The sequence below is a fragment of the Sarcophilus harrisii genome, chromosome 4 (assembly GCF_902635505.1).
Source record: "Sarcophilus harrisii chromosome 4, mSarHar1.11, whole genome shotgun sequence".
In the NCBI taxonomy this organism is placed as follows: domain Eukaryota; kingdom Metazoa; phylum Chordata; class Mammalia; order Dasyuromorphia; family Dasyuridae; genus Sarcophilus; species Sarcophilus harrisii.
Window position 1 is genome coordinate 101,253,297 of NC_045429.1, and position 16,091 is coordinate 101,269,387.

The 16,091-nt window shown below is 38.9% G+C and overlaps 1 protein-coding gene across 1 annotated transcript; it reads left to right on the top strand.

Moving 5' to 3' along the window:
• Nucleotides 1-1,318: 1,318 nt before the first annotated feature.
• Nucleotides 1,319-10,358, top strand: IL24 (interleukin 24). Its single transcript, XM_003767649.2, has 6 exons — nt 1,319-1,489; nt 6,026-6,198; nt 7,245-7,307; nt 8,403-8,561; nt 9,065-9,139; nt 9,681-10,358. Exons 2-6 carry the CDS (start codon nt 6,043-6,045, stop codon nt 9,762-9,764), a joined length of 537 nt encoding a protein of 178 aa, XP_003767697.1. The 5' UTR covers nt 1,319-1,489; nt 6,026-6,042; the 3' UTR covers nt 9,765-10,358.
• The last annotated feature ends 5,733 nt before the right edge of the window (nt 10,359-16,091 follow it).

The window sequence follows — 16,091 nt, forward strand, 5'->3', positions numbered from 1 at the left end:
ACCTTTGTCCTCTTCCCTTGCCCCCTAGACAATATCTATCTTCCCCAATCAATTCACTTTTCAGCTCTCTTTTATATATTAGAATGTAAACTCTGAAGGTAGGGATTTTTTTTTTTCTGTTTTGTATTGTCTGTACTTAACAGTGCTGGGAAGTGCTTAATAAATGCTCTATTTATCTATCTACCATACTGCTGTTTAGAATGACTATGTCAGCCTAGGGGTTACAAAATTGCCTACTGGGAATCAGGGAGATGAGGTCTAGATATGGGGTACCTAAATGAAATTAGGGTTTAATTGAGGTCTAGTGGCAGGTTCAGGATTCAGAGAGTCAAATAGAGCTCCCCTGCAACCCTTTTGGATTCAGCACAAGGATATGGAGTTAAATGAAATCTAGTAACGGCGCAAGAGTCCCCTGTAAAAGAATTTACAGGCCCGAAAAGCTAGATTGATCAGAGGTTTATTATGGGGTTCAGAAGTAAGGTTAAAGTATAGTTAAGGAAATAGGTGAAGGTAGAGATAAGAGGGCACTGGAAACAGGATTCCAGCAAACAGAGATCCCTGGTGTGCCAGGTGTAAGGCTGGCATGTTTGGAACCTATGAAAAGAGAGGATTCCAGCTTGGCTCTTTTATAATGAGAGATTCAGCTAAAGGGGCCTGTGGGTGGAGTCCCAAGTTGGCTCCTTTTGGCTTTCAGTGGGGGTTTGAGTTTGCTTGATGGGGGTTGGGAAATCTGAACAGATCATTAGAATGGGGGCTGGGACAACCCAAGTTGGCTCAGATCCACTGAGGGCTGGGACAGGCCTAGATCTTCTATTGGAATTAAAAGGGATGCTTTTGACCAGGATTTGTGAATCAAAAGGTCTTAGCTTCCTGGATTGATAATGCATCAGCTAGGAGGGATTGGGAATTAGAAATAAATCAATTCTTAAAGGGACCACAACCCGCATCAAGGGTGCCCCAACAGGAAAAGTCAGGGGAGGGGCACTACTCCCACTTGTTTGGAGCACAGTATTAGTCAAATTTTAGATAAATTTCTGTCTCCCACTTCTGAACCCCTAGTTCAGAATGTTTATCTATGTGAATATGGATGGATTACATTTCAAGAATCTTGGTCTGAGGCATTTAGAAGAAGAGCAGAAAGGGGGCACTAAAATATGCTACCTCGACCCCTGACCCACCATCTATAGTGTGTGGTATAGAATGTATATGATAGCAGTCCTGCTGGGTTGTCAGGATTCAGATCTCTCAGTAGCTCCAGTTACATATCTAATGACTTTAAAACTGACTAACATACTCTCCCTTGATGCCATTTTCTAGGAATAAAAATGGTTTCCTACTGAACCATCTTTAAACTGGGCCAGCAGAGACTAGCCTGGGAGAAGCTAAACTTCCCACTTCAAGACTTCCTGGGATCATGCAGCTTTAGCTTCATCTCTGCCATTTCTACCCTTCTACCAAGAAGAAGAAGGAAACATTTACAAGTGATCAGGTCAGAAGAACATCCCCATAAAAGTTTGCATGTTGAATGGGACTGGTTGGATGAAGCTTTCTCAGTTTGAGACTAAGTCACATGATCTCTGTTCCCAGGTCTTAAAACCCTAGGTTACAGGGAGTCGTGGTCTCTAACAGTCAGACCCACAGGAAGTGACATAACCCACAAGAAGCAGACAAAATTGGTCAAGGATGGTTGCGTCCTTTAAGTCTATCCAATGAAAAGGCTCGGGTCTTTTGCTTTTTAAATCCTGGACAAGCCGGAAGCTGGTCAGGTTCACAAGTACATGGAGAGAGCTGAGAGGGACTAAATAAATGCTTTCTCTTTGTGCCTGAAGGTGTCTCTGACTAGTTAATTTGGGAAAGAGGATCTAGCATCCATCCCACACAATATAAACTGAACCTTGAAGGAAGCTAGAGATTTTTAATAAGGAAGGAATGAGGGAGTGCATTCCAGGGCACACAAAGGTATGGAAGGTGGAAGATGGAATAATGAGTTGAGGGAATTACAGGTAGACAAATTTGGAGAGGGAATTAAAGGGAGTTAAGCCCTAATCTTTCTTTAATTTTTGTTGGCTTCTCAGTTTTCTCATCTGTAAAATGAGGAGATAGAACTAGATGATCTCTTAGGTGTCTTCAGCTCTAAATCTATGAGCCTGTGGGCCTGTGACCAGTGACTTTCCCTAATCCTCTTTCATGATGGCAAAGACCAAATCTTTATGCCATACAGATAATTTCAAACTTACATTTAAGCCATAGTCTAGTTTTGTCTCCTCAAAAGGCAAAATCATCCTAGACAACCTGCCTGTTTAGACCCCTCCCCCATTGTGCTATTGTAAAGGAAAAGCCAATATGCCCCAGGTGCCTGGAAGTGAAAATTTACCAGGTAGTGAAGTAACTTTCTAATTAATCATGATTGAGAGTCCTTTCTCCCCAACCCCCCCCTTCCCACCCCCAACCTGATAGTCACACAAATGTACACACACAAATTCATGAAATGATTTCTCCATTGGTCTAAAAGAGAATTCCAACCTACTGATACATCCCTGATAGGTACAAAGGTACCCACCACAAAAAGTGCTCACCCCTCCTCCTCTATAAAAGCAGACAGCTAAGTCCATATAGACTCATCATTCTGACAGCTGGGTATACACCACACTTTCAAGCTACTTTCCCTGAACCCAAGGTAAGTAATTAGCATAATTTTCTTTAGTGAATTTTTTTTTTAGGGGAAAGCAACAATTCCATTGATTTTTTGCTTCTGTTATTATCAACGGTTGGTCTGTTTGGGATGTGATGAAATTAAGAAGCGTCTAGACAAGGTATTATTATAGAACCATTCAACCCAACTCGATGTAGTAAGGAACCTAGAACGGAAGGGTAAAAGGATCATAACGGGAATTTGGTGAGTTTCTCAGTTTAGAAGTTCATAAGAAGAGAAAATAGTGATATCAGAGGGAATTGGTTCAAGTACAATCCTGTCTGTATGTGGGGTAATGGACCCAATGACCTGTGAAGGTCTAATTTATTTGGAACATCTGGGATTGTTACAGATATGTGTCTTCTCTTGTTATCCCGCCCAGATTGAAGATTGATATTAGAAAACTGACTTCTGCTTTGAAGTCTGGTAGAAAATGATTAATTTTTACCTGGCTTTGGAAATTGGAGGTAGTCTCATATAGCAGGAGGCTCATTGGATTAAGAGGCAAAAGACTTGAATTCAAGGCCTATCTCTAACCATATATTATAACCTGGCTAGGATTGAGCAAGTCATTTCTTCTCTCTGGCCTCAGTTTCCCCATCTTTAAATGAAATGTTTAGATTAAAGTGTTTTCTAATGTACCTGAGTCTATGGTCTATTATGTTAACAAATGAAATCCTTCTCTTTTGCTTTATTAAAAGCAAGTCAACTTTAATGAGAAGGCTTAATAAAAGTGACTCATCTGCAAATTCGACTTCTTACTTTCTTTACTGGAAACTTAATTGTTAGAGTCAGGATTGAGTCAGGATGGCAAAGGGGTATGTAATCCTTAACATTCTTACCCATTCCTATCCTCTGACAGATTTCTTTTTTTTTCTTTTTTAACCTCTTCTAGTCAGTTAACAATGTCCTGGAAGACAGGCATTTTTATAACATTTTAAACTTGGCAAAGTATTTTATATATATTGTCCCTTTTGAACTGTCCAATAACCCTTTAAGGTAGGTAGACATTATTGAAAATATACCCTCTCAGACAAAGTTAAAACTAAAATAGATTTAATCAAAGGAGAAAAAAAATAAAAAACTATATTAAATGTTAGCTATATTAATCAATATTGTTTCAGACTTTAAAATAACTAGACAGTATAAAGTTGAAATATTGTTGTGGTATAGGAAATGATTAGTTAGTAGATTTAGAAAACTATGGAAAAACTCAGATTTATGTAAGATAATATTATTTACCTTCAGAGAAACAGAGGACAAAGAAGCATAATATAGCCTTACATAGATTCATATGAATGTATATGTATATGGTTATGGATATTTGTGTGATGTATATGTATCTATGCATCTATATATGTGTATACATGTATGTGTATTTACATACATACATAAATATCTATCACCATATATCTATTTTTCTCTTCATCTATATCTATGTCCACACTTAATTGTAGACTTCTGTGGTGAACTTGGGGAAGGGGGAAAGAAAAGGGGAAAAAAAGAACAGGGTATAAAGTGCACATCAGAGAACAAGAGAAAATCAACAAGGAAGCAAAGAAAAGCTGGACAGCTCTGAACACAATGTGTAGTATTTATTATATAAGCTTTCTTGAAATGAAAATTTGTTTTGTATTTTGAATTTTTTCTTATGTTCCGCTAAGCACATGGTGATTTTTTTCTTTTTCTATTTTGTATTTAAGTTTTAAATAAATATTTTTTTAAAAAAAGAAAATATACCCATTTTGCAGATAAAGAAAAGACAGACAACATTAAAAATATCATTTCTTAGGCATCTACTATGTGCTAAGCACTGTATTAAGGATTTAGGAAAGGTAATACCTTGCCCTCAGAGAGCCTAGTAGAAATCATTCATTCCCTTATGTAAGAGATGGGGAAAATAAACCTTTGCAGAAGAAAAGGATCTACTTGTAAGTAGAATCAGAAGTGAGAGATCAAGAGGCCTGAAACCCATTTTAGCGCTCAGGCCTCAAGACTTATATTTCCCAGTATGTATCCTTTAGTGCTTTTATGCACCATGTTACATTTTTTTTTAAATTTTGCTATGGGGGGGTGGGGTCATAGGATTATAAATCTAGAGCTAGAAGTGACCTTAGAGAAAAAATAAATATAATTCCCTCATTCTACCCAAGAAGAAACTAGACTGAGGGAAGAGAATAATTTGTCAAATGCCACACAGGAAATAGAAAACAGATAAAGAGAGAAAAGTAAAAATAATTATGATAAAGAAAAGGAGGATAGCAAAATGTATACACATACAAGACCAAAGATGTGTTAAATGGGCATTCAAATGTCTTATAATAAAAATCACCCAAAATCATACCTTAAAGAAATGTTATATCTTAGAGTTGTAAATATTAAAGGACAATATCCAATTTGTCCAAGCCTCAATGGGCTAGATCTCTATAGCAAAGCATATAATATGATGGTTGGATATGGCAGGTATGGAGAGACAGATTGACAGACTTTAGGAGATTGGTTCAAGTACAGTCCTGTGTGCCTGTAGGATAATGGAGCCAATGACCTATGAAGGTCTAATTTATATGGAATATCTGTGATTGTTTCAGATATCTATCTCCTCTTGTTATTCTGCCTAGATTGAAGATTGACATTGGAAAACTGTCTGTTTGAAGGGAAGAGACTCAGGATAGAATGACTGGAACTTTGTCCCAGAGAGCTGAAATTTAGAAGGTGTTTAAAGTGCTTACATTCCCTTCAGCATCATAGAAAACAACAACAACAACAACAGACCTTAGTGCCTAGTTAGCATGAATAATTGATTAAAATGCCTTACTGGTCCAGGCTCATCTGTTATTCCATATCACCCTCATCATATTCTTGTATTCCAAGATCTATGTTTCTCCATAGAGAGTACTTCTATTTCAGGATCTCTACCTGTTCCTGATGAAATTTGTCTCAAAAAATTAACTTGAAGGTACTTTTGTACCTTCTCAAGGCACTCAAGGCACCACTCAAGGCACCAAAATGCCTAGTTATGACTCTGGGGGATGAAGGTAGAATGGTCCTTCAGTATGTCTCAGAAAACTCATGAGTGTTTTACCAAGTGATAAAGTTTGTGAAACATTGCTCTATACTCCCTGATCATAAAGGTTTTCCACTGGTTTCTTTGTACCTACAGTCCTAATATTGATTGATTCTGGTACCTGGGACTAAACACCCTACATCTTTGAACCCTTTCCCCTGATAACACACCAATTATGCACAGATAATGCACAGATTAAGGAGTGGTAACTTCAGTCCCACCATGACACCTCCCTCTGTTTCTGGCAAAAATAGTTGATTCCTTTACAGTGAAAGAAAGGAAGCAGATGGCTGTCTTCTTTCCTTCCCTGTTTCTACTCGTCCTTCTCTGGAGCACAGAACTGGGAGCTGAAGGTCAAGAAGTGCACATTGGACACTGTCGAGTACAGCGGGCAATTCTTCAAGAGTTGTGGAGGGCCTTCCAGGCTATGAAAAGCACGGTGGTAAGTAAAGTACCATAGGCACCCCAGTGTGAAAATGATGTGGTAGGGATGGGAATAAGCACGTAGTAGAAGCTTATTATGTGCCAGTCACTATATTAAGTGCTTTATAAACATTATCTCATTTGATCCTCGCCACTGTCTTGGGAAGTAGGTGTTACTATTAGCCACATTTTACATGTGAACAAACAGGCAGACAGGGCAGACTGACCCCTGGGCAGACGATATCCCTAGGGTTACATGGTGGAGCCCAATTTTAGCTACTTAGCTACTCAGGGAGAAGTTAGTAGAGAAGGTTGGGGAGTACTGTAGCACTTTCAAGTCCCCAGAATCTTAGCCACTTTATCACACCTTATAATCCATGCTGCTTCCTGCTTTCTTACCCAGTCAAATTGTGTACCATGAAAGGATGAGGGTAGTTAACCTGAGATGTGGGAAAATATGTGTTAAAATCTAAGCGTACATTTCTGCTGAGTTTCCAAGAACTCTGTTAAAAATATAAATGAAAATATCATAAACCCTTGGGGTAGGAAGTAAAATAGCAATGGTTGGGGGATCAAAATGGGAAATGCTAAGAAGGCTAGAGGAAATGTAATGTCATAGAAAGAATTGGGCTCTGGTCTCAGCTCCATCACTAAGTAGTTGTAAAATTTGGAATAAGGCATCTCAGTTTCTTCATCTGTAAAATGTGGTAAGCTAAATTGTTTCTATGGTCCCTTTTAGCTCCAATAACTTACAAATCTAAGATGTTTTCATCAGAAAATGTGACGATGAAGTTCTGGTATGCTCAGGATCAGCACTACCTAAATATTTAATTTCCCAGAAGCACTTGTCTTTTGTATCACCAAATGGAAAAGAAGCCCCTTTAGACTTCCGACTCATGGTATGATTATAGACTTTCCCTTTTTTAGGCTCTGGTTCATCTCTCCACTACTCCTTTAGTTTTTTACATTTTACATTAGGCGGATTAAGTAGTATGTAAAGGAGTTTGGTAAATTATTTGCCTTTCTTATTCTCTCCAGCATGATTTTTTCTTTCTGTTCCCCAAGCAAGCCCTGGATCATAACACTGAAACCCGGCTGCTGCGGCAAGAGTTTTTCCAGAATGCCACGGTAAATGGATCCTTCAGAATGAAGGGTGGAAAGGAGAAGGTGGAAGGGATCATATCTCTACCCTGGGCTGGCTTCATGGCTCTGATCTATCAGGCTAACTTAGGGGTCTGGGAGAAGATGATCTGTCTTTTTGAGAGACTAAAATCCTTTACCTATAAATTGGAAATCAACTTTTTACAGATAAAGCAGAGACTGGTAAATTTAGTCATTGGGGATGACCCAGATGGAAACTCAGACCCACAAACATCCTGCCCACATAATCCAGAAAATGATCTCAATTTGTCACTTCATCTTTCCCATTATAGACAGCCCATGTGCCTGCTTTGGATCATGATCCCAACCTCTTTCCCACTTCCTCTCTTATTTCCTCTTACTTCATCTTGATTTTACTCTTCCCCTATTGATTCATTCATTCACTCATTCATGCAAAGAATATTTGTTTGCAAGGCACTATTGTTGATGCTATGGAAAAACAAAGTTGAATGAGACACAGTTTCCATCCTCAAGTAGCTCCTCCTTTTGCTTCCTTTATGACTTCCTTCTTTCTCTCTTTTGATCACATTTATTAATGGATTGAAATTTAAGAACACCTCAAAGAACCAAGCTGTATGAATTAACAATGCATTTTTAAAATTCATAAGCCAAAAAATAGGGATGAAAATTTTTATTTTAGAATAAAATTATAATACAATTTTTCTAGCCTTTAATTTGACTGGTTCTCATATTGTTAAGTGCTGACTATGTACAAGGTATTAGACTTTTGTGAGAACACAAAGATAAATGAGTTACAGTTCTCATCCTCAGAGAGCTTGTCTTTTTTTTCCTTCTCCCTACTTCCTTTTTTCTCTCTTCTTTCTTCAACCACATATTCAAAAAAGTCAGTACATTTCCCCCAAGCTTCCCCAACTTGGTTGTAGAAGGCCATCATTAGAGCCTGTCAACACCCAGGCATATTCTTTCCATACCTCTTATGCTATGTGACAAACTGTCCAATCTAATGGATATGAGGATAGAATGATCTGAGGAAAGTAGAACATCTAGGACCAAAGAGTATAGAATGGAGGACTTTTGGATTAACTATTCTTCTTTCCCCAGTGGGCTGAAATCTGTTGCCTCAACTATTCCCTGCTGGATTTTTATTTGAGCAACATTTTCAATAACTACCACACTAAGGCAGCCGAACTTGGAATCTTGAGACCATTCATTACTTTGGCCAACAACTTCTTTGTCGTTTTGAAGAAACTTCAGCATTGTGTGAGTAGGATCAGAGCCAGACTGTCACTGATATAGTCTCCTTGTGTTAGTGGGCTCAGTACCTTGGACAGGGGAGGATTTGGTCTCTCTGTCACTTTAGGTCTTTTTGACTTCAGCTAATCTCCCTGTGCCACTGTATCACTTAATCCAACCCCTTCAATTTATAAGCAAAAAAAATAAAAAATGAGATTTGGGGAGATTATATGATTTGACCAAAATTACTTAGGGATAAGTATCAGAGTCAAGATTTCAACTAAGGTCTTCTGACACTTTGCTAGTATGCTTTTTAGTGGACCACACTGCCTCTGGAATGGCATCTTTAAGAAACTTCCTCCCTGTTCTGCAGATACACTGAGGATAGAGATCACAGCATTATCCACTGGATGTCTTTCAAGAATCTATTTGTTACTCCTCTCCCTCCAGACTCAAATGAATGTCTTTAGGATTGAGGGAGAAGAGACTTATGTATTGACTCCAATTCCATTGTTGTTCTTCTTCTCCAGAAGGAAAGAGGGATGTTTTCTTTAAGTGAGAATTCCGAGAGGAAATTTCAGCTATTCCAGAAAGAATTTACCAAGGTATGTTTAAAATCATGGGGAGTTTGGGAACTGAAGGGAGGGTAGCAAACAGAGAAAAGGGGGTTGTTAACCTGGTAGGTGTAGATCGGCCTCTGTGAAATGAAAGCTTAATAATAGAGTTCAGAGCAGGTGGATCTACTTGTATCATTCCAAAATATACATGGAATCATAAAATCATAGGACTATAGTTGTAAGAAAACACAGAGTTTGTTTACCAGGATGTATCAGGAAAGTAATAGAGGCATTTGAATTATACTTATCATGTACTCCACAGAATGTGATTGTCTTATCTGCCCCTTTTCCAGTTGAGAGGCTATTTCTCCCCCACTTGATTATTTTATGGTTCTTCTCCATTCTTTTCTTCTCTCCCCCAGGACTGGCCATCTCCCATTACACAGGCAGCATTTAAGAGACCTAAGGGGTCCTTGAGATCCTAGAGCCCAGTTCCTTTATAGATGGAGGGAACAAGACTCAGAACAGAACTCAGTGGTTAGCACTGCACCGTCCACCTAACTAATACCTAATTTCTCTTGCCCTTTAGTTGCACCCAGAAGCAAGGCTGACAAAGGCCTTGGGAGAAGTGGATATTCTCTTATCCTGGATGGAGAAAGCCTTTCGGCCTTGATGCTGCAACCTACTTGCTACCAACATTCCCCCTCATTTCAATTGTATACCACTTCCGGTGGTTTCTCTATGTGTCATTTTTTTCCTGCCAGACTGTTATGTTCTCAGACTGTGCCCAGACTGCTTCCAGCCTCTCTACATTCCATTTTTAGTAGCTACAACTCAGCTAATCTACTCATGGAGGCTACCCTAAGTTGCTGGGAATAATTCTCAAAAAAGATGACAAAGTACCAGCTAATTGTAAACTGTATTTATTCCAGATGTATTTAATAATTTATTTTTATTTATATGGGGAAACTGTAAGTCCCTTTTATTTATATGGGAGTACTGTAAAAGGACCAGGGCTCAGATCCTATTTTTGACCCTTAGCATGCTGTGTGACCTTAACTTAACTTCTCTGGGTCCCACTTTTCTCACTTATTAAAGGAGAGGGTTGAACTTAGATAGCCTCCAACTGCCTTTTAAATTGGATCTTGGATCTATGGATTAAATATTTTCACTCTGGTGTCTGGTACAGAGCTGGGGAGTACAAGGGAAGTGCTTAATAAACACTGAATTAACCTGAAGGTGTTGACTAGTTTTTTCCTCCTCTTGCTGTTCTTCCTCCTCTTCTTCTTGCTCATCCCCTCCCCTCCTCATGATGTCATCATCATCTTAATCACTGTCATCTTCCCTCTCCCCCTCTCCTCCTCCTTCTTCCCCTCTTTATCCTCCCCCTCCCATGATTTCATTGTCCTAGGGAACTCCTGGTGAAGAAACACTCAGATCATCATTTCTTTCTGCAACCTAGAGTCTTGGAGAATTGTCCAAGATGCTGGAGATTTGTTATAAGAAATTTTAAGTAACATCCTTACCTTTTGTAAGATGAAGATTTAGAGAGCAGACTGCCCCCTGGTGCATTTGTAAGAGTTGGAACTCTAGACTAGGGTAGGCCACATTATTCTAGATCTTCTAAACTCCCTACACCTAGAACCCTTGCTCCAAGTTCTTCACTGTAACCAATGAAGTTGGAAGATACCTCCCCTTTTCCTTTCAAGGATCCAGGTCCAATTTTAGCTCATCTACTTTCTTAAAATCTCGTAAGAAAAACCAAAAACAGTGAGGACAACTTTGCAATTCACTCCCTTTTTTATAGGCTTGATTTCTTCATTCTCTGTTTTATCCATTGCTTAACTGATTGCCCTCAGGGATGAGAATAATGTCAGAACAGACAGATGACATTATCACACTACCTGGGACATCCTCTTATTTAAATGCCATTTTCTATTAATAAAATGCATCTCTCCTCATTCTTGACAATTTCTTTCCATTGATGGATAAGCTTCCAGTTAGGAGAGATACCTGGGAAAAGCTATTAAAGATCACTGGAAGAGAAATACATAGGATTGTGTGAAGGGTAGAATGATCCCTATTTCTTTTTTTTTTCTTTTCTTTCCATTTCTTTTTTTTTAATTAAAACTTTTTATTTTTCAACATAAAAGCATGGACAATTCTTCAATATTAGCCTTTGCAAAACCTTGTGTTCCAATTTTCCCTTTCTTCCTCCATGCTCTTCCTTAGATGGCAAGTAGACTAATATATGTTAAACATGGTAGAAATATATGTTAAATCTAATATATGCATATATATTTATACAATTATTGTGCTGCACAAGAAAAATCCAATCAAATCGGTAAAAAAAAGAAGCAAAATAAAATTCAATCAAGCAACAACAAAAAATTGAAAATGCTATATTGTGGTCCACACTGAGTTCCCACAGTCCTTTCTCTGGATGTAGATGGCTCTCTTCATCATATTTATATCTCCTGGATAATAAGTAAGAGCTAGAATGATCACATACAATTCATTCTGCTGAGTGGACTGAAAAGGAGTTCTGACTACTCTCTTTATAGTTAAGTCATGAGAGTATACAGCACAAATATTATGTTTGGATGCATCTGTAAAAATAGTTGGTCCTTTAAGAGGAACTTTAGAAACCTTCTCTTCAAGAATCCATCGCCAATTATGTAATAGTCTGGTTATCTTTAATGGAGACCCGTGTGTAAAATTTGGAGCCATAGCTAATAAAATTTGCCACTCTGGGATGGTTTCACAGCATATATTAATTTGTGCAGTAGTATAAAAAGTGTATATCTTGTCAGGTCTTATCCCAGATAATTGTACTGCTTGCTTAATGGCCTTTAATAAAATTCTAGCGACAAACACTGGGTAAGGAGTAAGGCTTTGGTCTGGTTGTACTGGGAGGTTCACCCACTCTATCACACTGTCTCCTTGATGAAGGACTGCTGTGGGTGCCTCCTGTGTAGCAAAAATTGATATTTCCAAGGGTTTTTGAGTGACTCTTTCAACCACATTGAATAAAGCCAGTTCAACTTCTCTCAAAGCCACTTGAGCTTCTTTTGTAAGCTGGCGTGGTGAGTTTAAAGCACTGTCTCCCCTTAAAATGTCATATAATGGTTGTAACTGAGAAGTAGTCAAGGCTAACATTGGACGCATCCATTGGATATCTCCTATCGATTTCTGGAAGTCATTTAAGGTGTTTAGTGTTTCTGTTCTTAAGGAAAGTTTTTGTACTGTAAGCACCTTAGGGTATACTTCATATCCTAAATATTGAAAAGGAGCATGTCCTTGAATTTTTTCTGGAGCCATGCGCAATTTGTAGTACCTTAGTGTTTCCATGGTCTTTTGTAGACATGCTTCTAACATTTGTTCCTCAGGTGCACATCCCAATATATCATCCATGTAATGTAATAACATAACTTTTGGAAATGCTTTTCTTACTGGAGTAAGAGCAGTAGCAACATACATTTGACACATAGTAGGGCTGTTTTTCATTTCCTGTGGCAAAACTGTGCATTCATATCTTTTGTAAGACTCAGCTAAGTTAAAGGTGGGCACTGAAAAGACAAATCTTTTCATATCTTCCTTATCTAGAGGGATAGAATAGAAACAATCTTTAATGTCTGTAGCCCAAGAGGTCATTCTCTACCAGGAGTCCTCAAACTACAGCCCGTGGGCCAGATGCAGCAGTTGAGGACGATTATCCCCCTCACCCAGGGCTATGAAGTTTCTTTATTTAAAGGTCCACAAAACAAAGTTTTTGTTTTTACTATAGTCCGGCCCTCCAACAGTCTGAGGGACAGTGAACTGGCCCCCATTTAAAAAGTTTGAGGATCCCTGCTCTAGGCAATTGAGTAGGAGATGGAAGTCCAGGCTGAAGAATTCCCATAGTTTCCATCTGTTCATTTACCTTTCTTAAATCAGTCAACATCCAAATTACCCCTTAGCAGTATATGAGCAAATTGTGCTGCTGGTATCAAAGCATGGACTTCTCTCCCCAGTAAAAACGATAAGGGTGAAGCCTTCACAAAAATAACACAAGGGCCAAATGAACCCTTTGCTGATTTTGTGTATGTCTGCAGACAGCTGTCGTACAAACTAAGTGAAAATGCACTTACTCTCTGGCCAAAGATTAAGGCAGACACCTACATGTCTGGAATAAGGGGATCAATAGCAGCTGAAGTTAGTGCTACCCCTTTGAGATGGACTTTGAAGGTGAAACAGGAGTTTTTACTCCTTTTATAGTTGAAAAATCCCCATCAATCTGTGGGGAAGAGACATTTTAAAAAAAAAAGAGAGAGATTTGGGGAGATTATATGATTTGACCAAAATTACTTAGGGATAAGTATCAGAGTCAAGATTTCAACTAAGGTCTTCTGACACTTTGCTAGAATGCTTTTCAGTGGACCACACTGCCTCTGGAATGGCATCTCTAAGAAACTTGTAAGGCTCAGCTAAGTTAATGCTGAGCACTGAAAAGGCAAATCTTTTCATATCGTCCTTATCTAGAGGGATAGAATAGAAAAATGCTAATGAGGTTTGTAGAATTATACTGGGACTACATAAAGATGCTCCTTTAGAGGAGATCATAAGATGCTGTACCACAGTGGGCACAAATACCTTTTATAGCCAGGATATAATGCAGACTTTCCAAGATCCCAATATGGGAAGACAGGGTCCCTCTTGGCAAGGGACTTCCAGAGAGACTCGTCAATGCTTTCAATGTAGTAAAGTAGGGCATCTGAAAGCTCAGTGTTGGCATAGAGACAGAGTGAGAAAACAAGGTGGGAAAACAAGACCCAAAACTCCATGTCCAAAATGCAACAAAGTTCAGTACCCAGACATAACCAATCAGCCAGGAAGCCATATGATGGGAGAAGGAGATTATGCAATCAACCAGCCAGAAAGCAACCTGATTGGAGAAAGGGATTACAATTGGGGAGAATAGAGTTGTATGCAGCTGGGACAACTGAGATACTCCCTGGAGAGGTGAAATCTGTTCCTCTCCAGCCTCTGGATCCCTTGCCTCCAGGCACAGTAGGCTTGACCATTTCACCTCCTGAGGGTACTTACAAAACAGTGTCCATGCATACACTGATGTGGGAAACTGGGGAATGGGTAGATAATATCCCAGTCACTAATACAGGTAGATAATGTGTGACTTATCAACCAGGAGAAGTATTAGCCTCAGGTTTACTGATACAGACTCCTAATAAGCAATCTGGTGATAGTTGTCCAGATTCTGACTCCAAATAACAAAATCCAGGAATATACTGGACAGCAGCTGTAACAGTTAACTGACCTACACTCACTAGCTGTATAAATGACATACCATTAGAAGGATTGGTAGACACAGGTGCAGATCTTACAGTCATTAGAGGTGCCAGCTGGCCCAGTCACTGGCCAAAAGAGAGACTTGCATTTCTCTGACATTCAGTTCATCACTTAATATCTCAAAGGTTCAGTTTCTCCATCTGTAAAAATGTGTAACGATAGCTATAGTGCCTACAAAGATTTTTTTAAAATGAAATTCCATAATGTATATGTAGAGAGATCAAAGAGAATTACAAAGTAAATTCTACTTTGATCAAGTTTCTCTATATATTAAATCTAAATCTGCTTTCCTAGAGCTTCCACTTGAAGGCATAAATTATTTCACTTTCATGGTTGGCTATACAGTGCCTCATACAGTGTCCTTTGCTAATTTTTTTCAATTGTGTCCAACTCTTTATGGCCCCATTTGGGGTTTTCTTGACAAAGATGAAGACCTTTGCAGTCCCCAGCTCATTTTACTGCTGAGGAAATAGTCTAGCCTCTCTTTGCCTTCATGGTCCTTGAATCATGTAACCAGTATTTCTACACATTTTCCTTCCTCCTCTGTAAAATAAGGAAATTAGACCGGATGATCTCCAGGGAACTTTCTAATTTTGACATTCTCATGACATAGATTCCATTTTGTAAAATGGAAATCCTGTTTGAGGACTCACAATTAGGAAGAATGGATCTGACTTTATTACTAATGATCTGTGATCCTGCCATTAGATGGCACCATAAGTGAAGAGAGTGCTGGGTCTGGAATCGGGAACATCTGAGTTCAAATTTAGCTTGCTACTTATGTGACTGAACAAATCACTTCATCCTATTTGCCTTAATCCAGTGGGGAAGGAAATGGCAAATCATTGCAGTATTTAAGAAAACCCCATGTAGGGCCAATAGGAGTCAGATATGGCTAAAGTGATTGAACAACCACCATGATGTAGGGGGCTGATCAAAGGAGTGCCCTGATCAATTTGATCCGATTGTGTAGAGGCAAGGTGCTGGTTATGACTTTGATTGTATCTCCCATGACCATTTGACCTGTTCTCAAATCAGAGTTGATGAATTGGGATTGAAATGATTGATTTTTACTGTTGTTGAAGAAGTTACCTCTTTGGAACATGATTATAAAAAGGGGAGTGACTTGCAAAGTTGGTCCTTTTGATTAATTTTGCTTTATATTGAGAAATTCTGAAAAAGGAGAAAAATTAAAATTAGACCTGGATCCTGGGAAAGAAGAAGGATGTAGATTCATTGTTGCCCACAGACTCTACCTGTAGTTCCTCAGAAACTGCTAAAGGCTGCCTTGGAACACAGGTACACTGAAGGTAAACATGTTCTTATCATCATGGCTGGAAACCACAGTTCCTGAACTCCAGTCTCATGATCCTAGCCTTGCAGAGGCAGATAAGGGAACCATGTAGCCTAAAAGTGGAAGTTTCTGAACCCAGCTCTCTAGACATAAAGAAGGATTTCCAGGGCAATGTGACTTCAGGGTTGCCTTCCTATCAGTTTTAAATTTAAGAGTTCCAAAACCCAGTTCTCAGGGGAGATAAAGAGAGCCTCTTGGGGAAGAGGGATTGCATGTATGATATCCCCAGCTAGTGGAGAATGAAGGGACTACAGCCACAAGATGGGAGAGATCTTGACTTTGCCAAACATGATAAATACG